The 27,838-nt window shown below is 39.4% G+C and overlaps 1 protein-coding gene across 2 annotated transcripts in view; it reads right to left on the minus strand.

The window, feature by feature from the left end:
* Positions 1-19,389: 19,389 nt before the first annotated feature.
* Positions 19,390-27,838, minus strand: part of flrt2 (fibronectin leucine rich transmembrane protein 2) — a 109,873-nt gene continuing 101,424 nt past the window's right edge. Inside the window, exons 1-2 of one of the 2 annotated variants that reach the window (XM_057823412.1) lie at positions 24,405-24,900; positions 19,390-22,395 (exon numbers count right to left, since the gene is read on the minus strand). In XM_057823412.1, coding sequence (XP_057679395.1) covers positions 19,957-21,939 — 1,983 coding nt within the window. In that variant the 5' untranslated portion in view covers positions 21,940-22,395; positions 24,405-24,900 and the 3' untranslated portion in view covers positions 19,390-19,956. Of the gene's footprint in view, positions 22,396-24,404; positions 24,901-27,838 lie in introns of those variants that run through there. The other variant, XM_057823413.1, reaches the window with a different exon arrangement.

Raw genomic sequence — 27,838 nt, forward strand, 5'->3', positions numbered from 1 at the left:
GGACACCCCTGGTCTAAGCTAGCATGAGTAAATGGGGTTTGCTAGCATGCCAGTAATAAAACACGCATGAGACTCACCGATGACCCATGAAATCAACAGTGCTGGCTCTGTTTTCAAGTTATTAAAACTTACCATTGCATGTCAATACTTGTAGTATGAACAGCAACATTTGTAATCCATCAGCTTTGCAGGGAACAGGCTGTCTAGACAAGCAGGGTAGAGAGATATCACATTGTTTTTTTTTTTTTTTTTTTCACCACTGATTTTTATTTTTGCCAGCAGCAAGTAAGCAAAGTTTATATTGTTCCTCGTTCTTCATCGGGAATTTGTGGGAAATTTCCTTTGCCCATTTCTTCTGTCTGTTTCCACAGCCTCTAAATCCACATTTTACCATGATGCAGTCCTTCAGTCAGGACTCAGCAGACTAATGCTGCATTCGAGGAAGGTGGGAAGTCGGACTTATCCAACTCGGATGATACCATTTGCGACCTCAAAGCTTTCAAACTGAATGTGAACAGCGAATGTGGCTGATCGCAACAAGTTGTTTTTATTTTGGCCATCAAAAGACATTTTGATCTCCGGCAAACCTACCTAATTTGCTTTATTTATTCAAATTTTCAAATAACTTTGGCAAGAGAGCAACATACCCTCACGCAAAGTCAGTAATAATCATATTTTGTTTTGTGAAGTTGTGTTGAATAACTAAATTAATTCAATAATAAATACAATCATGAGAAAAAATTAGAACAACCTATGGAAGTGTGTGTGTTTTCTAACATAGCTGGTCATTTGGATATTAAATATCAATTTTAAAAATCTTGAGATATTAAGGTAATAGAACTAAACAAAGCTGATTTTTTGACTTTCTGGAAAATGTCATTTTAAATACATGCAATTTCTGTTAAGGAATAAATGAGGACACCCCCACATTCAATCCCACTTTAATGGTCACACACAGGCGTATCACATCAGATGCACATGATTAGAATATCTTTACCCAGTGCTTTGAAGGCGGCTTGCCTTATTTTACTCACCATATTTAGTTTGGTGTGCCCCTGACTGTTCAAGTGAGAGAAAACACCATGGTGAGATCAAAGGAGCTGTCCGAGGTCTTCTGAAAGAAGATTTTAGACACTTATGAGTCTGGTAAGGGATTTCAAAAGATCTCAAAAGAATATAAAATCAGCCATTCCACTGTCCGGAAAATAGGCTACAAGTGGAGGATATTCAAAACAACTGCCAACATGCCCAGGTATGGCCGTCCAAACAAGTTCACCACAAGATGCTAAAAGAAGTCTCCAAAAACCCTAAAATGTCATCACGGGACCTACAGCAGGCTCTTGCTACTGTTGATGTGAAAGTGCATGCCTCTACAATCAGAAAGAGACTTGTTAACTTTCATGGGAGGTGTGCAAGGCGGAAACCTTTGCTCTCCAAGAAGAACTTGAAGGTCGCACTGAAGTTTGCCAGAGTGAATGTAGACAAAGACCGGGACTTCTGGAATAATGTTCTTTAGACAGATGAATCTATGACGGAATTATTTGGACACCAGAACAGAGGACATATTTGGCGTAAACCCAATACAGCATTCCAGGAAAAGAACCTCATACCAACTGTGAAGCATGGAGGTTGAAGTGTCACGGTTTGGGGATGCTTTGCTAAAGCAGGACCTGGCCAGGTCACCATCATAGACTCCACCATGCATTCTATCGTATATCAGAGGGTGCTTGAGGAACATGTGAGATCATCTATGAAAAAAAATAAAGCTGAAGCGAAACTCGACCCTGTAACATGACAATGACCCAAAACACACCAGTAAATCCACCAAGGACTGGCTGAGAAAGAAGAAATGGAGAGTCCTGGAATGGCCAAGTCAAAGCCCAGCTCTTAATCCCATTGAGATGCTGTGGCGTGACTTGAAACGGGCTTTACATGCAAGAAACCCCTCAAACATCTCACAGCTGAAAGTATTTTGCGTTGTGGAGTGGGGCAAACTTTCTTCAGACCGATGTCAAAGACTGGTAGATGGCTACAAAAAGTGTCTCACTGAAGTTATTTCAGCCAAACGGGGTAACACTAGCTATTGGGTGGTAGGGTGTCCTAACTTTTTCTTCAGTTAGAATATGCATTTTTGTTGATATATTTAGTTTAATGAGTAAAACAATGTTCATTTTTGTTGTTTACCTGCAATTAAATCACTTTCTTTTCCAGAGATAAAGAAAAACAAGATCAGACATTGATATGTCAACACTTCTTAAGAAAGAACTGAATATTCAATGGGGTGTCCTAATTTTTTCACGACTGTAGATATTGATAAATCTAATTTAATAATCGTGTTATGTTTTACCACTGACGTTCTGCTTTTCAACAGGCAGCGCCATTTTGTCGAGAGACGTCAGATCGAAGCAACTCGTGAAGTCGAGGTACTTTTTTTCACTTCCTGTTCGAGTGGCTATCCAATTTTTTTTTTTTTTGTGGTAGGAGGTTGGAAAACTCTGACTTCCCACCTTCCTCGAATGCAGCATGAGTACGAGTGGCCAAAGCACTCCTCTCTATTGTGGTTGCATCACCCCCTCCCCACCCCCCAAAAAAAAAAAAAAGATCCTGCTCGAAGAAATGAATTATGTCACACCAATTGTTTTAGCCGCATGGGTAGTTCAAACAATGATTTGCATTTTGAATTTATTTGACCATGTTAGATCTGTTATGATATTGTGTTTTTTGGCATGCTAGCAAACCCCATTGACTCGTGCTAGTTTCAGGGCTCCAGAGTGGCTAAGCTAACAAATAACTAACAAACTGCACGGAATTTGTTGAAACCAACTCCACAAACTAATTAAACCCCCGCTAACTCGAAGATTAAGCCTAATGTCAAGAATTCTGAACTCCCCTTTAATTATTAAAAAAAATTATTTCATTTATTTGTAATATTTACAATTCATGAATGATCTTAGGATAGTACAAGTACACACCAGATATGATTTTCTTAAAATATGTTCTCACAGGCACGTACAAAGCATTTTTGCTATGTTCTTAGTTACCTGCTTCATCTTCTTGCCTTCAGTATTCATCACCATCTTCATTCATTGTAGGTCTTACCCAGGCAAAGAGTATAGCTCAAGGTCACAGCTGCTCTGTCCCACCAGGAATTGTGACTCCTCTGACCCACTGGCTCAACATATGGTGGCGTGACCAAGCTCTCGGAGGTCCTTGGATAGGAAGTCAAACTCTAATCCTGCCACATTCAAGGGAATTTCCTCCAAGTTTCCATTACAGTAATAAGTGAAGAACAAGCAACTCATTTTTTGATCAAATGTGAAAAACTTTTCACAATTATCAAGGACAACTTGAAGCTGTAAATTCATTGTCAAGATATTTTGAGCTGCCTTTATCTCTGTGAATATGTATGCACGTTGACCAGGCCTCTCACTCAACTTGCCTTTCTGCAAGATTAATATTTAAATATTATGGAAATTCACGTAACTGTTTGTAGGTGAACAAATCTTTGTACTCAAGTAAGCAAAAACACCAAAATGTGTTGTTTTGTTCCTGACAAAAACGTGCTGCAGGCAGGGGGTTGTTCCGTGATAATAGCGCAATAAGATGCCCTCTTCATTCTTGATGCAGAAATAAACAATTAGCATACAGATGAGTTTGAGTTTCTTTTTGTGTAGAAAGATGTAAATATGTAATGAAGCAATCCACACAGGCGAGAAAGTAGTACAGTCTGCAAAAATATATGCAGTACATTGTTAGTTTGAATAACAAGATTGTTGCCTGGTTTGAATATTAATGTATTGCAGAGAGATATTGAGTATCTGTCATGACAGAATTTTATTCATGGGAAAAATATGTGCCTCAAGAGGGAGACAGACAACTTAGTACAGTCATAGTTAGCACAGTGGCATAAAAATGTTTGGGCACACACTTTGGCACAATGTCACTTAAAATAAAACAACTCACAACTCTTGGCGTAATTATTGACTCAGACCTAAAGTTCGTCACTATATCTACCTATTGCCACAAAAAAAAAAAAAGAAAAATAGAGCCAGAATTAAGGGGCTTCTGTCTAAACATGACATGGGGAAACCTCATCCATGCATTCATTTTTAGGATATTGGACTATTGCAATGGTAAATGTACAGGTATTCATCAAAAATCAGTCAGGAAGCTGCAGTTAGTACAGAATGCAGCTGCCCGAGTACTTACAAATTCAACAAACCTAGACCATATTACAACGGTTATGAAATCATTACACTGGCTTCCAGTGAGTCAAAGGATAGACTATAATATACTCCTGCTTGTCTACAAAACACTAAATGGACTTGGACCAAAATACATGCTTGATTTGTTTGACCGGTATTAAGCATCTAGACCCCCAAGGTCGTCTGGAACCGGTCTGCTGTATGTTCCAAGAACAAGAAGCAAGCAGGGTGAGGCAGCATTTAGTTACTGTGCTCCTCACCTCTGGAACAAGTTATCAGAAGGTCTGAAGTGTCATCAAACTGTTAGCATTTTTAGCTTTGATTTAAGGGAGCTATTGTTTACCACAGTATATTCATAGCTGTGTATTTCTTCAAATTTCAAGTTTTTTTTATTTTTATTTTATTTTTTTTAATTTCCGATTTCAATTATTTTTCAATTTTCTTGATTTAATGTGAGTTTTATGTATAACTTTATTTCCTGTTTCACTTTTCTGTTATAAACTTTTTTTTTTTTTTATTAGATTTTTTACAAATCATTTATTTCTGTTTGTGGATCTTCATGTGATATAAAGCACTTTAAATTGCGTTGATTTTCGCTATACAAATAAATTTGCCTTGCCTTGCCAATTTGGGCGGTTTTCTAATTTAAATTAATCTTTCTTTCTTTAAATATGCTATACTAATAATTATCATAAAGCAACACTTGGTAGCTTTTCAGTTTTGGTCGATTGTAGCGACACCGGTGGACAAACGCGATAGTGTTTTGTTATGAGGAAGACTGCGTTTCCCTTGCCTGGCATGGTCAGACTGTTCTCCCTGTATTTTTCAAACACTGTGAGAATAGTCTGGGACCCAGCTCCTTGTTGGCCTTTCGAGGCTGAATGAAATCATCCGTGCAATCACATTCATTTATTTGCGTGACGTGTTCTTAACGAGCAACATCAATCTTACGCGTCGGAAGTTGTCTCCCCAACAACACAGATGGCGAAGAGGAGAGCCGAAAATATGTTCCGATCTGTGGTAAATTCAGTTTTAAATGACCAAAAACACATCGAGTCACTAAAACCAACAGTCTGTCTCGTGCTAGCCATGTTGAATAAACTTCTCCGTTATCCGCTCGCGCTATAATTTCTTGTCGCTTTACCAACGTCACGTCCGCCCGTTGCTGATTGGTCCACTCCGCTGTCTGTTTGCTGTGGCTTGCTCCGCTCTGGAAATTTGATTTGCTGGACGGTCGCCAGACTCTATCGCTGGATCAGCAGTGAATCTGGAGTTCCAGGCTAGCATCTCACATGAGGACCAGCGCACACCCGCGCACTGTCGTAAAGTCATCAATAGACAAAAATCAATCTCCCGGTCGCCTGCAGATGGATTAAACAACGTTTCTGTTTCCAGCGGCAGTGTGAAGGATGAATAGTAATAAGGTAATGAATCCAGTTATGGCTAAACAATAGCATATGCCGGTTAGCAACCGTGTGGCTTAGGGACATTTTACATGGCAACTCTGCGACACCAAGACGCGTTGACTGTATTGCGGAATGGCCTCACCTTTATATGGAGTCGGTTAATACGGAAGGTGAAGACACAAACCATTTAGTCCGGGCTCCCAAGTGGAAGGATCTGATTGTCGGGGCTTTCTCAGCATCCATATCAACGGAAAGCTGCCGTGCCGAGAACGTCAGCACTCGCACACGTCAAATTGGGTGTGCGCAGCGGTGCCACTAAACATTAAAAACGGCAAATATGGCAAACGTCGGCTTTAATTTAGTGTTTTTATAATATTTTTAATTTAAATATGTTGAATGTTTCTGGCTGAGGAGGTTGTTGGGGTCAAAGTGCATCATTGACTGTCACCTTGTAAATCTGCACTGCCCCTTAGGAACTGGCAAGAATACTACATCGTTTTCACACTGAATTGCGACATTGTTCGAATGGAGACGGAACCACATAAATGCAAATTTGACATTTTTCATATTCTCGGAAAGTCGCCGTGTAAACGGCCCTTAGTGTGGTTAAGCCCCCCACTCCACCTGACTCTGAAGAGTTAGGTTGGGGGGAGGGGAGGTGTCATAAAGCCAGCAAGTGAAAGCCGGGCCAATATTTATTCTGTATATCCTGGTAGCCTCTCTTTTTTGTCCCTCCTCAAACAAAACTTTTTGTCTCTTTTGTTGCTCTGCCATCTTTGCAGAATTTGCGCGAAAGTTTCGCAACGACTTCCGTCTTTATAATGAATGGGGAAAGGGGGAAGTGATGTATGCCGTAAAGCAGTCAGCACATTTGTAGTTTTTTTTTTTTTTTCTTGTCTGTGGCAGGGTTCTTGCCTCCCTCTTCAAAGTTAACATAGGGTAGGTTCATACTGCAGGTCTTAATGCACGAATCCAATTTTTTCGTGTTTTTCCGACTCGAGTGAGGCATTAACATGACGGTCTGAACGGGACAAGTCGCATAGAAGTGGACCATTTTAAATCCAATATGGGTCACCCTATGTGGTTTAAATCCGATCTGGGCCACATTTTTCCAGACTGTCGCGGCAGTCTGAACTGTCTAGTCTTCCAAATCGGAATTCATGCAGCAATTACGTCTTCAAAGAGCGAGAGAGACAGGGTGCTACAGTATTGGTGCAGCTGTGTGTTATTAGCGCCTAGCTTGCATTGAAGACTTGACAACAGTCATAAAAAAATTAAAATGGGTTGAGGATAATCCTGAGAATGTTCGGTTTCTCTCTGCTCTATACGAGCAATATTTCAAGCTTACTTGCACGGCCGAGAGTCTGCGCAAACTGTACGTACAGTGGGGCAAATAAGTATTTAGTCAACCAACAATTGTGCAAGTTCTCTTACTTGAAAAGATTAGAGAGGCCTGTAATTGTCAACATGGGTAAACCTCAATCATGAGAGATAGAATGTGGAAAAAAAAAACAGAAAATGATATTGTTTGATTTTTAAAGAATTTATTTCCAAATTAGAGTGGAAAAAGGTTATTTGGTCATTTACAAACAAGCAAGATTTCTGGCTGTCAAAGAGGTCTAACTTCTTCTAAAGAGGTCTAACGAGGCTCCACTCGTTACCTGTATTAATGGCACCTGTTTTAACTCATTATCGGTATAAAAGACACATGTCCACAAACTCAGTCAGTCAAACTCCAAACTCCACTATGGCCAAGACCAAAGAGCTGTCGAAGGACACCAGAGACAAAATTGTAGACTTGCACCAGACCGGGAAGACTGAATCAGCAATAGGTAAAATGCTTGGTGTAAAGAAATCAACTGTGGGAGGAATTATTAGAAAATGGAAGACATTCAAGTCCACTGATAATGTCCCTCGATCTGGGGCTCCATGCAAGATCTCACCCCGTAGTGTCAAAATGATAACAAGAACGGTGAGCAAAAACCCCAGAACCACACGGGGGTACCTAGTGAATGACCTACAGAGAGCTGGGACCACAGTAACAAAGGCTACAATCAGTAACACAATGCGCCGCCAGGGACTCAAATCCTGTACTGCCAGACGTGTCCCCCTGCTGAAGAAAGTACACGTCCAGGCCCGTCTGCGGTTCGCTAGAGAGCATTTGGATGATCCAGAAGAGGACTAGGAGAATGTGTTATGGTCAGATGAAACCAAAATAGAACTTTTTGGTAGAAACACAGGTTCTCGTGTTTGGAGGAGAAAGAATACTGAATTGCATCCGAAGAACACCATACCCACTGTGAAGCATGGGGGTGGAAACATCATGCTTTGGGGCTGTTTTTCTGCAAAGGGACCAGGATGACTGATCTGTGTAAAGGAAAGAATGAATGGGGCCATATATTGAGAGATTTTGAGTGAAAATCTCCATCAGCAAGGGCATTGAAGATGAGGCATGGCTGGGTCTTTCAGCATGATAATGATGCCAAATACAGTCACGGCAACAAAAGAGTGGCTTCGTAAGAAGCATTTCAAGGTTCTGAAGTGGCCTAGCCAGTCTCCTGATCTCACACCCATAGAAAATCTGTGGAGGGAGTTGAAAGTCCGTGTTGCCCAACGACAGCCCCAAAACATCACTGCTCAAGAGGAGATCTGCATGGAGGAATGGGCCAAAATACCAGCAACAGTGTGTGAAAAAACTTGTGAAGAGTTACAGAAAACATTTGGCCTCCGTTATTGCCAACAAAGCGTACATAACAAAGTATTGAGATGTACTTTTGGTATTGACCAAATACTTATTTTCCATGATTTGCAAATAAATTATTTAAAAATCAAACAATTGTGATTTTCTGTGTTTTTTCCACATTCTGTCTCTCATGGTTGAGGTTTACCCATGTTGACAATTACAGGCCTCTCTAATATTTTCAAGTGGGAGACCTTGCACAATTAGTGGTTGACTAAATACTTATTTGCCCCACTGTATGTGTGTGTGTGTGACATGCACGAACAGTGCGTGCATGCTATCGATCCATATAAACTTTAAATATAAGCCTAAACGGGGATTATTTATGTCTGTTAATTGTTTGCTTTTTTTGGAAATAGAAATATGATCTACCTAGAATGACAGACAGCATGTGTAGTCATTTGTTTTGATGCTTCTTCACATGCAGGTCTTCTTGCTCAGCACGTTTTGGACTGCGAATGAGTGCGCATGCATAATACTTGACCGGGCTCAATGGACAAAGGCAGTTTGAATGGGCACACCAAAAAAAAAAGGATATGATAAAAAATCGGATTTGTGCATTAACACCTGCCGTCAGTCGACCTATTATCACAAATATAATGAAAATATTTTATAAAGGTCAAAAAGTTACCAAGTGTTGCTTTAAATCATTGGGATGATGGCAACACAAGGACACCAGCATTATTCAGACAATAATAAGTATGTGCTTATCTGATAATTTTGTTTTTCAGTCAGTTAAATCATTAAGGCATACTTTACTAAAACTGCTTCATTACCTTTTGAAAATCGGATGGGAAACACTTTTATAATAATATTTTTTGTCCATTGTATCTATATGGTAGCTTGCATTGAATTAATTATGCAATCAAGGCTCAGTAAAAACTGTCCACAAACAACTTTGCAACCTCTCAGTGAGCCAGTGTCCTAAAAAAAACCCTCATCGGAAGTGTCGACAATTTGCCGCTTTTACTGTGTTAACGCGTGTGAATGCCCTCTAGGTATCAAAGCCTTTCAGGCAGAAACACAACAGCTTTCAGTATAAAACTAATTTTGCCACCAATTAAAACTAAGTACAGCTGCTAGTCACATTTTACACGTTGTAAAAAGGGAAAACCTTTTTGCAGGCATGTGTGGCAAGATTTTATACGCACATGGTTAAACAGAAGAATTGCCTGCAATTAAGAGGACTAATTTAATTATTACGTCTTAAAAATAAGTATTTAAAAATGCCTACGGCATTGCAAAGTGGCAAAATAAAGTCATTGAATAATTTAAAATTACTTGTATAAATTGTATGGCAAAGTTCGAGTCGAAATGAAAGTGTTTTTGACTCTTTCATGTTGTTCACAGTACTGTATTGACAGCAATGTTATCAAAGCAATCTAATTTCAGCCTGCTCTGCAAACATGAAATGTTATGCCAGCATGGTTAGAAATGTCGCTCAGTTGTACTGTAGTAGCATTCCAGTAAATGTACACTTTGTTGGAGAAGAGTGAGAAAATACAAACACATCAGCCCTTTGGTCTAATATTTTGGTTGTGAAGAACAAACAGTATTTTTTTATGGATAATGCTGTAGGGGTTAAAGTTAGTGTTGGTTTTAAATGTTTCCATCTCAACCAGCTCTCAAAATCTTTTAAAGTGGGCTTGTGTAAAAACCGCTAGTGATAGTGTTGCATTCTAATTGCTGTTTTTCCCCTTGTTACCGTACATTGAGAAACTAATGGTAAAGACCCCATGGAAACAGCAGTCGACCTCCAAGCTCTGATCTAATGAATCTTCGTAAAAACATGCCAGGAACGGTAAATCAATGGTAAAATACACTATTTTTATTCTAAACATTTGGAATGAACTGTTATTATGTAACTTATCAACAGAGGTGGGTAGAGGAGCAAAAAAGTACTCAAGTAAGAAGTGTTACTTCTAAATAATGGTACTCAAGTAAAAATTTGGTCAAGTACAAGTAAAAATATAGTTGCAAAGAATACTCAAGTAATGAGTAACAGTGTGACTAACTGCTTACAATGTCTGATTTTTAAAAAATACATGTATATACAGTATTTTTTTTTTCAGCACAACTTCATCGATATGAACTGCTATTATCAGAGGTGGGTAGTAACACTTTACACGTACTCCGTTACATTTACTTGAGTAACCTATTAAGAAAATGGGCTTCTAAGAGTAGTTTTACTCAGCCATTCTTTTTTCTTGAGTAGATTGGTGAAGAAAAAAACACTACTCTTAGTCCGCTACTTTGGGCTAAACAAGAGTCGTTACATTTTTTTTTTTTTTTTGCTAGCGATGCTCTTGCCAAGAGTAGCGCCACTAATTTCACCAGTGAGACGTCGCAACAATAATCACATGACTCCACTACACCAATCAAACCCAAGCTTGCCGTTCCATGATCACGCAAGCCTGTTCAATCACGTGTCTTTAAAGCATCGTAACAAATGAAATATTTGACATAGAGTGCTGCCGTCAACATGAATCGTAATCGCAGATTTAAAACTCTCTCCCAGTTTTTATTTGGCCACGATTGAACACGTAAAACTGGAGATGTGATTCTTTAAATTTCATATTCGTAACTATGAAGGAACTACAGTATTCACTACTCAAACTAGGAACTATTTTCTCCACTAGCGGGCAGGGCACTCATGCTCTTTGGGCGAACAATACTTCATCACAGTTTTTCTCTTGAATTTTTTTTTTTTCATTATTTCTTTGGCTTAATGTGGTTATGTAATGGGTTATTGTACAGTATCATTATAACGACAGTTCATATAAGATATGTTTGTGCTGAGAGATTAAAAAAAAAAAAAATACCATTGAGTAGAATTTAAAAATCAACAAAACTAAGCAGTTACTCAAAATGTTAATCATGACCTGAGTATTCTTTTCACTGGATACTTTTTGTACTTGAGTACATTTTTTTGGATGACTTCTTTCACTCTTACTTGAGTAATATTATTTTGAAGTAACACTACTCTTACGTCAGTAAAATTTCAGGATACTCTACCCACCTCTGGTTATTATTATACAGTACTATAACCTATTACATGACCATGTTAGGCCAAAGAAATACATCAAAATCATGAAATTCAAACGACAAAAGTGAAACATCACCCATCCAAAGAGCATGAGTGCCCTCTAGTGGAGAAAATAAACATTGCCACGTCTGATTAGAGTCATGTGGTTATTATTGCGATGTCTCATTGGTGAAACAAACAACTGCTGTTGGCATTTCTGGCAAAAATAAAGTCAATAAAAGGGAAAAATGTAATGACTGTAGTGTAGTCGAAAGTAATGGAGTAAGAGTCGTGTTTCTTCTTCACAAATATACTCAAGTAAAAAGGATTTTGTGGTAAAATGTCTCTTATAAATACATTTTTCTCAAAAAGTTACTCAAGTAAATGTAACGGATTAAATGCCATGCATTACTACCCACCTCTGCTTATCAAAATGGCTTAAAAAGTAAGCCGGAGAAAATGTGTCACTGAACAGAATTTTCCTTCTTGCTAAAAAATGACGACGGTACTTTTCATTTTTATGTAAATTGAGAGCAAGGTGATGCGGAATTGATTGACTTAATGTTCGTGCCATTTGATGTTGCAAGCAATTGGACGGAGAAATGCAGTGACCCCGTTTTGACATCCATTAGCCTGGCGGTGAAAATAGAGGCCGGGGCCTCACCTGTGTTCACGCTGTAATTAAAAGCTTCTCAGCCGACTAAAAGATGAGACTAACAACAGAGCTAATCTTTCAAAGCAGCCACTTTACTGTTCAGTCTACCAGATGCCCACGTTTGTGAATGTTGAATACCATTTCTCTGAATTGCGGCGTTTGATGAATCTCCCCTTCATATTAAAGATAAATATCAAAAGACATCCTCTTTGAGCCAACACCTGTTCATAGAACATTTGAAAAGCAGAAAATCCACATTTCATTACTTCCCGCAATATGGAATATGACAAACATAGCTGCTTTCTTTTAGATAAAATAGAGCCCTCATTAAGCAGAAGGTACAAAGTGTGCTGGCATTGCTATGGGAGCAGCAGATGTGCAGTTCTTGATCAATTCACTCTAATTTTTGTGGGAGCATAATACGCCTGCAAAGATTGAAACATCACTAAATGAAAAGAGAACACATCCCTTTGAGTGTTTCTATGAAAATTTTTGAAAAGGGAGAATACTATGCGTTGGGTATGAAACATAGCTGACACATTTTGATGCAAATTCAACAAAGAAAAAAAATCCTTAACATACGTCATGTACATTGAGTTTACAGCGTTTCCTTGTAATGAACTCACACAGTGAACTCGTTTGCACCTCTTTTATGACAACCATGGGAGTAGATGTAAGGATATTTTGTTTTTACTTACGTTTTTCATTCTATTACTGTATTTTGATGTTAGTGGAACTAAGTTTGTTCTGATTTAAAAACCGTGTAGGAAAGAATCTCCATTGGGACAGAAAATCCCCTGCACTTTCATTCATGCTTGAGATCCGACCTATATTTAAAGATTTACCTACATTTCATGAGGAATTTAATGTTGTTTTCAGCTTCATTACTAAGCAAAGAATAAAGTTAAAAGACTTGACGATGATTTTGCCTAGCTACAATACAAATGCAGTGGAGGTACTGAAGTTGAATGCTAATTCCTATGATTTATAATAATGTAAAATTCTTCCAAAGTCATATGCAACTTCATGTTAAAAGTAACCTCAATAATTACAGTGGGGCAAATAAGTATTTAGTCAACCACCGATTGTGCAAGTTCTCCTACTTGAAAAGATTAGCGAGGCCTGTAATTGTCAACAGGGTAAACCTCAACCATGAGAGACAGAATATTACAATCGGAATATTTGTTCAAACCAAATAAATGTGTTCCATATAAACACCTCATTCGGAATGAACAGGCCCAAACCGAATGGAATTTCATTCCGATTCACGGGGTGGAATATTCCTTTTCCCAAACCGATTAGAAGTAAAATTATATCATGTAAACAGGGAAGCTGAATGGTGTCTGGTTGCGTTCTTTCTGCACATGCTCCGTACTGACGTGGTGACGTCACTTGGTGACGTAAGTAACGTCACATGCAACATGGCTTCCAAGCACACGCACAGCGCACCCACACAACTTTTTAAATGAACGGCGTGTCATTCTGAAGTTTTGTTTCCACTCGAAAAGTTAGAACAGCAGCTGATCTGACGATCGATCTCCATGTTTTGCAACGTGACACTTTGTTTTGATTAATCTGCGCATGTCAGACGGCAGTTGTCAAACGTCCTTTCGGAATAAAGGCAGACACATGTAAACGCTGGATCAGAATAGATGAAGTGACATGTAAACAGCTGATGTGAAATTTCCATTCGGAATGATTTGAATCGGTATGAATAAAAGTCAGCATGTAAACGTGGCTACTGATCCCAAACACACAGCCAGGGCAACAAAGGAGTGGCTTCGTAAGAAGCATTTCAAGGTCCTGGAGTGGCCTAGCCAGTCTCCAGATCCCAACCCCATAGAAAATATGTAGAGGGAGTTGAAAGTCCGTGTTGCCCAACGACAGCCCCAAAACATCAGTGCTCTAGAGGAGATCTTCATGGAGGACTGGGCCAAAATACCAGCAACAGTGTATGAAAAGCTTGTGAAGAGTTACAGAAAACGTTTGGCCTCCGTTATTGCCAGCAAAGAGTACATAACAAAGTATTGAGATGAACTTTTGGTATTGACCAAATACTTATTTTCCACCATGATTTGCAAATAAATTCTTTAAAAATCAAACAATGGGATTTTCTGTTTTTTTTTTTTTTTTTCCACATTCTGTCTCTCATGGTTGAGGTTTACCCATGTTGACAATTACAGGCCTCTCTAATATTAAGTATTTAGTCAACCACTAATTATATTTGCAACCACTGTGTATCGATGTGTATTTAGCTTTCCATTTTTTAAAACATGTATTCCAAAAGAAATGCCAGCCAAAACAATGAATGTGAACAAGCACATAAATATAAAAAATGACCAGTGGAGCTAAGAAGTCACATAAGGTAAATGAAGCAGCAAGTCTAAAGTTGTTGTAGGCCCTTTTTTTTGTGCAGCATCCCAGCATGACCATGCATTGCGGACAAAGTAATGATCAAGTGACTTTTTTGTTTTTACATTGACTGAGGTCATTTATAAATTGTACACTTTTGAAAGTTAGGTCACATTTAAACATCCATAACTATTCATATTTAAAGTAAATAACACTTACATTGGAGCTATTTTATTTGAACAGTTTTTAAAGTGGGAATGGTGACTGTTTGAACTCACCACTTCCACTTGACATTATAAGTGTTGTAAATATTTTGTGAACAATTTTCCCAACTGAAAAAACAAGTACAGGTAGTCTCTGTTACGACATACCCGAATTACGTGATTTCGACTTTACGACGATGGAGTTTCATCCGCCATTTTGTCCCGTCTTTTTTTTCCCCTTTTTTTTAATGTTGAGTAAACAGTACCTTATTGAACCTCAGAATGACTTATTTTAACTTTGTTTTATTAATAAGACTGTTCTGCCCTTTGATGGAATGTGTATTTGATTATATTACACAGGAAGCATAGACCAGGTAGTATTTCCACACGAGAGTAAGGGTGCATGTACACATGAAAAAGCATGTATTTGCACACAAAGAACAGCGCACGTGCATACACGCGGAAAAGCACATTTGCTCGCACAAAGAAGTCGCTCAGTCCAGTGAGTGGGGAAAACATTACAGCTTAGCTCGCTGTGTAGCTAGGATTTAGCTCCAAAGTCTTGGCGAGGACTGTACAAAGACGTACTGCATAATGCATGTTTTTGGATAGTTATTTTGAAATTTAGAGGTACTTAAATGGTTAATTCCAATTTATGTTACTTATATTCGGGTTACGTCGCCAACGTAGGAATGGAACTAATTGGTAACAGACTATCTGTAGTTATTTCATTTGCTGAAAAATAATTTACCGTAATCCAGTGTGTCTTATTTGTTGATATATTTGGATTAATAGGTAACACTTTCTTTGACAGCAGTGTCATAAGACTGCAATAAGACACTATAATGGGCATTAATGACATTATGAATTATGTCACTAACTCCATTTATGTCCAGTTAGGAATTTTACATCCATTTAAAAGTAAGATAATTTGCCGAATGACACAAAATGACATCTGTCGTAAGAATTCATTAATGGTCATGGCATTGTCATATCACAATTATGATGTGAAGCCACCACTGTCAAAGAAAATGTTACCAAATACCATAACTAGCAATTAATGAAACAACTGGAACAGTAAGTGAAGAAATGACTAGCACAGATCATGGAGCTGCAATGCATGTTAGGAGGCATTTTGGACAATAAGTGTTAACAGCAGGTGGCAGCAGAGGTTGACTGTTTCCCCCAAGGGAGCAGTGATGGCCAAATGAAGCTTCTTGAAGCAATGAAGCTTTGCAGCCAATTGGTTCAAAGCTTCGTGGTGGATGATTTGGTCTTATGACAGTCTTATGATGCTGTCAGATATAATGGTACCGGTTAATATCTTTTGGTGTAAATATTGCATAATACAGTGAGGACATCTGAGGTTTATAGTCCAGTGCAGCTTATTTGTGAACAAATGCCGTTTTCGTTTCAAATTTGGTGGGTGGCGGCTTATAGTCAGGTGTGCATAATAGTCCGAAAACTACCGTATGTTTATGTAGATGTGGCTATTCTACCCAAAAGCAATGATTTAGTTTTGTAATGTAATCCTAATTCAATGCCCAATGGGTAACACACACTTAATTATTATTAATTATTAAAATTCTAAGCACACAGTTCTTGCCTTCAAAAACAACAATGAAAAAATGTTTTTGAATATTTTCAGTATTTTAAGGCATAATATCAATGTCCTAATTGAACAAAAATAGTATTGTGCTCGAGTAAGTGTGGTCCAGCTGAGTCTGGATTATTACTTGAATTTTATGAAGAATATAGGAGGCTCACCGCCAGATCCAATTGTGCCATGTGAGTACAATGTTGAAGTGCACTGGATTTTCTCCGGCTTTGTGCTAAGCTTTGGTGGCTACACTAATATGTTTTGAGCATCCCATACCAAAGTGTAAAACTTGAAATGTTTCTCAGAATAAAGCTGGAGTGAGTGCTCTAATCCAATGGCTCTTTTATTTTCAAAAAACCCCTTCACTTAGGTATGTACAGTTTGTGCAAAAACATTTAAAGGTTTCAAGGACTTTACATTGTAAGTTTAACCTCAAGGCACATACATGGAACAACATCAACATTTCATAATGAAAACATAAAATTTTTAACTTTGGTTCCTAAGAAACATCTTGATTTGGGTCTTCTAATGTGATGAAAGCCGGAAAGGCCGAATATCTCAAAGGTAGCCATTTTTACATGCACTGAAAATTTTGCAGCAAACACAGGTTTTGTAAGATGCGCTGTATAACAACCACTGGGCGGACAGTTGCTGTGAAATATGCTTTTAAATGTGGAAGAATATAAGCAAAACTGAAGGAAATGAGCTTTTACATGCAAAATCAACAAATTCATGTTTCTTGCTGATATATATCTGAAGTGAAATATTTGCCTACAGGAATATTGTTGTTAAAAAACATGTTGTTCACCCAATCACTCTAAAAAATTAAAACAGTACAAACCAACAGTGGCAGTCAGTTTGCATTCCATTCAGTTTAATTCCATTAGACTCAGCATTGTGTTAAATGAGGAGTAATGCATACTGCAAAACAACAACTAAAGCGCTTTCCTGGGCTGGTTGAATCATTAACCACACCGTGTAAGAGCACTGCAAGTCTGGCAGTATGGATGAAAAGTCTCATTAGCTAGTGTGTGCGTAATTGTGTCGTGCTTAGCAATGTTGTTCCTATTGGCACTGTTATTGTCGCCACCGTAAATGTGCTTTCTTTCGGGCATTCTTGTTGCTGTCTACTAATGTCACATCCTCTGTTCCTCTAGACTTCCATTTAATCATTCGATCCTGCGTAAACAGGTAAGGCAAATATACTTTCGGTCTCTGAGGGAGAAACTATAGTAAAATTGTCAATCCAATTTCTTAAAATGAAACAAAAATCCAATGTGGAAATATTCAGTTGCTAATGAGCAGGATGTTATGGTCAGTGGGTGCAGCATTTAGAGCAAACCACACAATGAACTGTTGGTCAGCTATGCTTTGCGATTGTTAAAGCAGGGCAGGTCAGGAACACTTGGTACATCTTCTGGGTGCGCTGATATGTCGATTTTAAGAGGGAAAAAAAATCATCATAAAGTGGAGATGCTCTGTTAACCACAGAAGAAACAAGTCAAATTAAACCAAACGTATGCAATTAAAAGTAAATGGAGGAATTTAAACGTGTAGTTTTGTGCTATTGTTAGATTAAGTTCAATATAAATGTGCTTGTGGTTTGAGAAATTAATTGCAGCTCAATACGCTGCCCAAAACTGGGCACGCATAATCAGGGTCAATTATTGATTAAATCTCATTTTATTAGCCTTGACTGGATTCAATTTTATCGAGCCCGTGTCAGAGAAACATAAGACATTGCTTTGGTTTAACATGGAAATACTCAGTTGTGATAAACAATTTTACACAATATTTCATACATAATTCCACTAGATAATATTAAACCAAATTAAATAGGAGGCTTTAAAAAATCGTGTTTGCTACTGACTTGCTGCATTACAAAGCCCTCTTTATATAATGAATACATACATAGCTACAAGCCCTTTCCTTCCATGCGTGGGTGGAGGTATGTGCTCCACAAAGAGTTAACACTCTTTCTTAACTCGAGTTGGGTGCATTCGAGTGAAAGTAAAATGTACATATTTCTCTCCCTTTTTTGGTGGAGGATTATGAGGAGACAGGGCGGAGGAGCGGAGTGGCCGAGGGTGGGAACTCTTTAAGCTTGGCCCCCTCAAAATAAAATGATGTCAAATCAAATAAAGTCTTCTTAAGAAGTGCATAATGAAGACCTCTTGCTGGCACCTCGCATGCAAAGCTCTGCTGCCACAGTCCGAGAGCTGAAGGGCAGGGAAACTGCTTTAATTGAGCCCATGCTGGGATCAGAGGTATTGGGAAAGGGACAGGGAGGCAGACAGCCAAAGAAGTGGAAGATGGCGGGTGAGACCCATTCATTCCTAAATGAGGTATGCAGGTGAAAACCAAGCAAAACGTTTCGTGAAAGTAATCATAAGAGTGAGTGACGAAGCGTACTGAGCACCTTGTGATAATCTGCGATTATTATCCACAATGCAGAGTGCATTTGTTTTTCCTACTTTCTAATTCATTAAAAGCCTGACTAGACGTTGCACAAAGTCTATGTAAATGGGTGAATTATTAGGACTTGTCTTTGGAATGCTCATTCCTGCTTGATTTGCCACAATGGTGAATATTTATATCATTACGGCATAAAGCAGGGTTTTTTTTTAAATGATTGCACATATTAAAGACACCAGATGAGCAATAACAGTATAACAATGCTGTTTGAGCAGAGTAATGTCATCTGGGTTATGAAGTAGAAGGGAATGGCTGCGGTAAAGTGATCTGTGTGGCTTTGTTTCTCCCATTCCTGTCTGTCTCAACCCCTGTTTCATACTAAACTGAAATAAACTGCCCCCTTGTGGTCTCATTTACAAAAACAGGCTGAAGAAAATGGAAGCGTGGGTGTTTTTTTTTTTCCTTTCGAGTGGGGGAATTGCTCTCTCGAGTCTCAACACATTCATTCACGCATTGTATCAAGCACAATCATTCTTTGTTGCTTTTTCTGTTAAAGATAATCAAGGTGCTCGTGACTAATAGTGTGCAGAAGATGACAAATCCTATTTCAGAGTCTTCCAAAAAGTGTCTTTTAACCAAGGCTCATCTTTGCTTAGCTATAAACAAATAGAGCAAGATGATTTTAGTGTTAAAGGCACTTTTGGGATTTCTCTGCACCTTTTCCATAATGCCGCATAAGCAAGTACCGCTATTGTTAAAGTGAATAGGAAAGTGCACTTCAGTTTCTTAAAAAAAAAAAAAAAAAAAAACTGTTACGAATCGTGCTCTTTTCCACAATGCGCTAATCAGTGCTATTTCCATTTGTTTGACAATGTTGATATACTTGGGAGGTTTCTATGACTAAAAAGCTTTTTTGTTTAGTTTTTACTTCTGTGGTTAGCAAAGGATCCAAGCCCTCAGTGCCCAACATTTTCCGAGGCTGACAGCATATGCCAGAAGCTACACCCAGGGTGCCATGATTGTACAAATTAGTGTTCATGTACAGTATCGACCATTAAAACAACTTTCAAAACCCTGCTGTTCATAAAAAAAAAGAAACACTTGGATCTCCTTTGTCTATGAATAAAAAAGATAGCAGAAAAAACCCACATTATTATCCACAGTATAAATTACATCCGAGACAGAATTTGGAAATATATATATATATATTTATATATATTGTACAGTTATATTTCGCTAGATTTTTTTCATGTTTTTCTCTTATTGTCTAAACAGACAGTGTATGTGTGTCTTATATGTATCGTCAACTGTTTTTTGGAGTTTGTGGGTGTAACAATCCACTGTTTGCCTTGGCATCACGTGTGGCAAAACTCTATACTCGGTACGTTGCTGCTCTTGCAATAGGCTAAACTGTTGTTACTGAGGTGACAGTCTCTAAATCCAATCCCCCCATTGGGTGTGTAGATAGGCTGAATGCGGAAATCTCCCTTGAGCAGCTGCTCGTTGTTCAGCGCCACAATTTGGAAACTGGTTTCAGTCATCTCAAGAATGGAGTTATCCTTCTTGGTTCCAGCCTCGCAGTAGTCGTCTTTTCTCCGGCCTCTGTTGTATTTCCACTTGGTCGAAGATGACCGGCTCTTCCTGTGCATGTGCCAACAAAATAGGCTAAGCAGTGTTACTAAGACGATAAGGACTGCTCCACCAATGATGCCAGCCATTAATAATGTGGAATTGACACTCTCCTTCGGTGTTTGCCCTGAACCAGGAGACTTAGTTGGCAAGGCTGACTTGGTTCTGGCTTCAGAACATATTGTATCCTCTCCTGGCCTGTAAGAGTTATGGGTGTCCAACACGTGCACACAGATCCGGTACACAGACCTGGCTTCCAGGTCAGTGAGGCTAATATGCCGTTGGCCCCCACTCACGGTCCGTTCCTGCATGCCTTCGTTCATTTGGCTTTGGCCCCGTTTAACCCAAGTGACCTTGTAGGCTGTGACAGTGAAATAGGAAGCCCAGCTCACCTCTATATTAGAAGAGTTAACCACATGGAAGGAAATCTGAAGGGGGTCCTCATAAGGAGGCATGGGGCCGGGAGGATTGATATGGATTGGGGGTAAAGGTGGGGAAGGAGAGTCAAAGTAGTCGGGATTGGATGTGGTTACAACAGTGGAGATTATGGTGGTAAGAGGGGTGGTGGTGGGCGGAGGAGGAGGTGTAGAGCGAAGGGTGGGCCATGGTGGTTGGCCAGCGTCGACTGGACATTCAATAATATCCAGTGTGAGCTCACGGATTGCCATTCCACGGACTCTGTCTGGACTCTGACACACGAAGCCTCGTGCGTTTATGGAGGATGGCAATGACTTGAGCCACACCACCACCCATTTCACTGCACAGTCACAGCGCCATGGGTTATTGCGCACAATGAGATGCCTTAAACTTGACAGGTTATCAAATACACCCTGTGTAAGAGTCTGAAGTTGGTTGCTGGAAATATCCAACTTCTCCATTCGATTTAATTCTGCAAATGCGGCTACTGGGATCTGGTCAATCTGGTTTTCCTGCAGGCTAAGTTTGACCAGTGACTGGCTAGGTAAAAGGGGAGGGGGAAAGGTGAGTGAGTTGCGGGCCAGCGCCAGTTCTCGGAGGCTGGCCAGTTCCTGGAATGTCCCTGGCGCAATGCCTTCATCGGTTAGCAGGTTCCCGTCCAGCAGGAGGCGCTGTAGACGTGTCACATTCTGGAAGGCCTCCTCGGCGATGACGGCGATTCTATTCTCATCCAACCTTAGCTCTTTCAAGTCCTCTGGGAGGCCAATGGGAACACTGCTTAAGTGGTTCTTGGTGAGGAAGAGGAGTTTGAGGCTTAGTGCCTCCCTAAAGGCCCCTTCTTCCACCCCCACTGTTGAGATGGAGTTGTCATCAAGGTGCAACTCTTCTAATCGAGTCAACTGTGCTAGGGCTGCCCTGGAGATTGTTTGAATATTGTTCTCCTGTAGATGCAGTACTCTGGTGTTTTTAGGCAGATTGATGGGAAATTCATCAAGCTGGTTGCCGTACAGATACACAGTCTCCACAGAGGCAAGATTGTGAAGTTCCAAAGGAAAGCCAGCATTGTTGATCTGGTTGTTATGCAGATAGAGAACCTTGTAGCCCTCCTGTATCCCCAGAGGCACAGATGTCAAGCTGCGTTCGTTGCAGTACACAAATAATTTGTCACAACGACACTCTTCTGGGCAAGAGGCACCTGGACTGAATTGCATTTGAAGGCTTAGTATTACAGTCAACCAAAATTGTAAGAATGAAGTCCAATCCTTATTCCAGGGTCCAGTCAGAAACTCCATACTTAAAAATAAAAAAATAGGAAAATGAGGGAAAGCAACTATTTAAAAAAAAAAGAATCAGAAGGGAGTGAAACAAAGTAAAAAATACATCTAAATAATGTATTATTCCAACAAATACTAAAGACAAAAAAAGTCCTCCGTGGAGCGTCTGCTAATGATGTTGGTTGCTACGAAATGATCAGGACAAAGTGTGTGTAATCCTGTAAAAGCTAGTCCTCGACTGAAGAGCAGTGGTCTCATTAGAGGTGGCGGATCTTTTGACTGACTCCATCCATGCTGAGACGTCAGACCATAGCAGGATTCTTCACTGGTTGCGCCATGCAGAGCTCATCCAAGGCCTGTTTGAAGCCACGCGGGAGAGAGCCACCGCAGGCTCCATTCGCCTGTCCGTCACACACTGCTGCCGTTCCCCAACTGGGGCAGAGTCCAAGGAGGGTGACATTTGGAACCAGAGACCTGTGGGAAAACAAAGAAATGCTAGTATTTTCAGGGTGGCCTGGTCACTCCCCCCTCTCTGAGTAAAACACCCCTACCCCCCACTAGCACTTCCACATGCAGTTTTTTCACTCGGTGTCTCTTTTTCACCCTTGCTCTACTGTTATGATGTAGAACAGAATGGCAGAAGAGACAAACACATCACGCTTGATGTCAAATTATGCGCTGACTGATTGGAAAAGAAAGTTAAACCATCTGATAAATATTCAGAACAGCTCTGGCATATCCGGTATCACAGACATAAAGGGGATTTTGTCCCTCCGCGCTGTCAAGAAAGGGAAAAGAGAACAACAACGGCACACACACATGCGCGCACACCCCAATTGGGATTTTCAAAAGTTGGAAGACAGATCTATTTTTTTTCCCGCTTTAAAAGAACATTGGGAAAAAAAGCTTTTGAGTGTATTATCTAAAATGGTAAAACTACCTTTTTGTCCAGAGCAGACTGTGAGTAAACACACATGTGTATAGTAAACAGCGGGGATGTTTGGCTAGTAGCCCAGAGGACCTTATTATTATTAATGCCCTTACGGCACCTTCATCTCGCTGAAGATTTAAGGGTGTGAATAATGGTATTGCAGGTGAAAAGCAAACAAAGACCAATAAGGAACACACACACACATACACACACACATGCACGCATTCACATATGAGTTCCGCTTCTCACTCCTGTGACATGCACAAGTTGTCAAATGAAATGGGATTGCAAAAATAATTTAGTCTCCCCACCTGCAATAAATGATCAATATAGGCTATTTTTCACAACCGGGAGGTTTCTGGCAAAGCACAAGGCCACTGCAATACTGAGAACCAGAGATCCATTATTCTAAGTTTTATGACCCATCAAACATTCTCGCTCCCTCAATATGATTGAAGGATTCTTGTTGTCATCGGTTGCTTACAGCTTTACAGAAGCTCCACCCAAAGTCATTGATGGATAACATACAATTAGGGGTCGTATTGGATGAATGTTTAGCATAAGAATAACCAACAGTTGCAATTGCCAGCCTCATATTAAATAACAATGTTTCAATTACATGCATGATAAGGAACATGCTTTTTGATGAGGTGGAAATTGTTATATGTTTACATTCCCTGCAAGGAGGGCACTTGCATGACTGCTTTGTGGGATGAATGTACAAACAATCCTCACATCTGTGATCTACTTTTCTAAATTGAAAGAGCTACTATATTTAATCAAATAACCGGTGGGGAGAGTAAGCAACCACGGAAGGCGATAAAACATGCAGCCACAGCAGCACACACAGCAGCACAAGGCGACTGCATGCACGTTATTATTGCTGTAATCATAAAAAAGGCAAAAAGAACACACCAACTACTCTTAAAACGGAAGTTAGTTTTGCTGAAAAGAATAACCCCAGTAGATGAATGGATGTAAGAGTTTTTGGGAGACAATAATACTTTCCCTCCCACTATAGTCCTCTATCCCTCTCTTATTAAATTTCCAGGCTAGTGAGCACATATTCTCACCTCCAGATGAACGCTCTGATACGTGGTCAGGACAATCGGATTAGAAGTGGATTTGCTGGGAGAAACGCAATTAAAAGTTGGAAAACGGCGAAGGTATTTAAGAGGCGATAAGAGGCGGATCAGGCATACTTCAAAGGTTGCCCAGTGAGCGGTGTTCATTCGGATGGAATATTTCTAAGAGCAGTTGAACGGCGTGAGGTGCATAGAGAGTGTAATCTCATCTCCATGGGTTGAAACATTGGGGCGCGTTTGAGCGGTTTTCTTCAATTTGTTAAATAATAATAAAAATACAGTATTTGATAAAAATCTGCATAATAAATATAACAAATAGAAGGAGCTATTTATTTTTCTGTGGATATGTTAATGTCGTTTTTTTTCATGTTGGACAGGCTTGATTAAATCCACGCCGATAAAGTTACATTTATTATAATTGTCAATCATTTCCCCATTTTCTTGAGCAGGGATGATAAGAGCGGTACCTTTGCCGAGTCTTTCTCCTTCCCCCGAGCCGCTGCTGCGTTTAACTTTTCTCCCTTCACACAGTATCCTTCAAACAATCCTCTTCGATGATCATGCTTGAAGATCCGTCTATTACCGCTGGAGCCAGGAGGATCCGATCAAGCGTCGTACTCGCATATTCTACGCTACTGCCTCTATCTTGACTTTTTATGTGTTGCCAGCCGCTCTAACTAAACACCGTCGGAGCCAAAGAGCGAGGGCGGCAGAATGCAGGGCGACGATCGCAGCTCCCACAGCTCCCCGTCCACTCAAGCAGAACTGCGAGGATCCACTCGTGGAAGTGCCCGCCGCCTGATTTGTCACGGGCCATGACAGCTGGCTGCGTCCGCCCGGTGCGCTCTTTTAGTGGGAATCAACTTCTAGTTTGGTGTCTCTCGTACAAGACTTGCCCGGAGTTGTTTTCTTAGACGGATGCAGTTGATAGTGCGACGTGTGCGCTCCTTGCTCTCTCACTCTCTCTCGCTCTCTCTCTCTCTCGCCCGTCCCACCCCTCGGAATAAAGAATGCATATCCCCCAGCAGCCCCGTGATAGCGGTGTGTCAGAGATCCTCTCTGCTGCCCTCACAATGCAGAAAATATTTTTTTCCCCCTAACACATTAAAGTATATGCCATTTCTCCCTAGAGCAGGGGTCAACCCAAAATGTCGAAAGAGCCATATTGGTATAGGCGGAGTTTGACTTTTGGGGCAGGGGGGGCACAACATGTTGATGACCACGCAGTGTCAGCAATAAAATGAATTTACAAGAATATTTATACTAATAGGTTGACAATGAGCGTTATTTGTTCCCCATCATTCTTGAGGGGGAATTCTAAATCAGGCTGCTTAGGCAATACTTTTCACCAAGATCGTCAACCATTGAATGTGGTACGCCCGCCGGTGTCGTGCCAATGTAGTTACCCCAGTCAAAAATTATATCCCCTGGGCGGAGCCATATGGAGGTATATTTGTGTCTTTATTATTCAATAAAAAAAAGTAGTTTCAATTAAAAAAAAGGTGAGTGCAAAAATAAATTTGAAAGTTAAAAACATGCATGTGAAAGCAATTTTTCTTTGATTGAACCAACTTTTGATTGAAGTAATGTTGATTTGTGTTTGGGCCGTATTTTGGCTAGGACATTTTCGTCTTTATTATTCAATCAAAAAATAAGTTGTTTCAAAAAAGATATATTTTCAAAAAGAAAAATCACTTCAATCAAAAAAAGAAACATTTCAACCATACAAAATGTTTTGCATGAATGCAAAAAATATTTGAGATTGAAAAAAAAAATCATTTGAACACTTAAATGTTCATTGAAAAAGTTTCATTCTATTGAAGTCATCCTTTTTGTGTTTGGGCCATATTATGGGTAGGACATTTGTGTCTAAATCATTCAATCCCCCCAAAAAGCTTCAATCAAAAAAAATAAAAATAAAATGAATATATAAATCAAAGAAAAAAAACATGAAAAATAAAATTGCCCTCCCCTATTTTTTTGTTTTAAATTATATGCAAAGTAAATGACCGTCTAAGGCAGGGGTGTCCAAACTTTTTGCAAAGGGGGCCAGATTTGGCGTGGTAAAAATGTGGGGGGCCGACCTTGACTGACGTCCTTTACGTAGAACAATATATTTAAGCAAAATTTAGCAAGCCATTCAGTGTGTCACATTTGCTTTATTTTTTTAATGAATAATTTCAACAATCTCGCAACTGGCCTTTGCGGCGTTGTCTTTTGACTCTCGGGCTCTTGCGAAATACTACTGCTGTGAAATTAAACTAGCTTCAAGTTGCTTCAATATCTCGCTGTGTATCTTCCCTGTAATCTTGTCGTACATGTCAGCGTGTCTTGTTTGGTAATATCGCCTCACATTGAAATCTTTAAAAACAGCAACTGTCTCTTTGCAAATGAGGCAAGACACAGTTGTTGCATATTTTAGTGAAGAAATAGTCCAATTTCCACCAATCCTTGAAGCATCAGCCGTCACAGTCAACTTTTTTTAGTTGATTGTCGCCATTTTAGAATATTGGAAGTAGAGGGTCACACGGAGTAATGTTGCTTAGCCCTTAAATACCTGCAACATGAACAAATTATCAGAGAATCCCCAAATTTGAAAAATAAGGTCCTAATGAAACCTTTTTTTCAAATTTGTGAAAAGTCAAAATGAATATGTGTAATAAGCGCTCTAATATCTATAACCCATGCTAAATCATGTTTTTTTCTCATGGAACCTGCATATGCATGTGTCGACTTGCATCCATCATTTTTTTTTTCCCCAAAAAGAAATGTCAAAATTATAAATTAGTCTGAAAATCATGAAATTTTATATGTATCAAATGCGATACATTTGGCAATAAAGGGTTAAAGTGCTGCTGCCTTTTAGTGGGTAAATGAGGAGCAGCATTTCGTGTGTAAGCTACTTCATATGCTGGTTGCAGTACTGCTGACCAATTTATTAAGTCTGTGTGCGGGCCAGATGTTATTGATTTTATGACAGAGGCTGGGGGCCGGATGAAATTTGACCACGGGCCGCATTTGGCCCCCGGGCCGGACTTTGGACATGTCTGGTCTAAGGTGCTAGTCACATGATCTGTTCGAAAAATAATTTTGACCCATTATGAAAGTTTTTTTTTTTTGTTCATTTTATTCATTTTTTGTTGCAGTTTTATTGTTTTACAACTTATATATAGGAAAGTCAATATCATGCAATGACCCTTTTCGGCCACGGGGGGGGGCTTGCCCCCCCTTTAAATCCGCTTAAGCATATTGGAGCAAAAAAAAAAAAAAAAAAAAAAAATATATATATATATATATATATATATATATAGATAGATAGATAGATAGATATGTCTGGAGCAAAGGCGTAAATTTGTTCTTAATAATGGAAGGGACCATATAACAGCATAACCTACATGAACAGTTTTTGCTAGGGATGGAACATTAACTCATTCACTCCCAGCCATTTTCAACGGAGCAAGGCCCTTCGCTCCCGGCCGTTTTACTGGATTTTGACTGATTTTGCAAGGCCCACAGAAAGTTCTGTTCTAATGCTATACAAACATGGAACCCACCAAAAGAAAGATTAAACTCTTCTTTCAGCAGAAAAAAATAGTTCATATCTTTTTCCATTCTTTAGAAATCAGCATTAGAAAAAAGCTTAGTTTGAGCAATTTTCCAGTTTCTGATGAAAAAATGGAGAAATTGAGCTTTTTGTGAAAGCATCCATTTCTATTGCTATTTTTGCTTTACTTAAATCCCAAACATCTGAATAATGTTTTCCTTTTACAAAATAAGATAAACAACAAGACAAATAGAGCTTTTGATCGCAAAGAAACCATTTATTTACACATAACTAAACTATTGAACTGTTGAACTATTTGCGCACATAACAACGGGGAAGGTTCTTGGCTGCTCCCGT

Source organism: Corythoichthys intestinalis, chromosome 19 (assembly GCF_030265065.1).
Source record: "Corythoichthys intestinalis isolate RoL2023-P3 chromosome 19, ASM3026506v1, whole genome shotgun sequence".
NCBI classification, from domain to species: Eukaryota; Metazoa; Chordata; class Actinopteri; order Syngnathiformes; family Syngnathidae; genus Corythoichthys; species Corythoichthys intestinalis.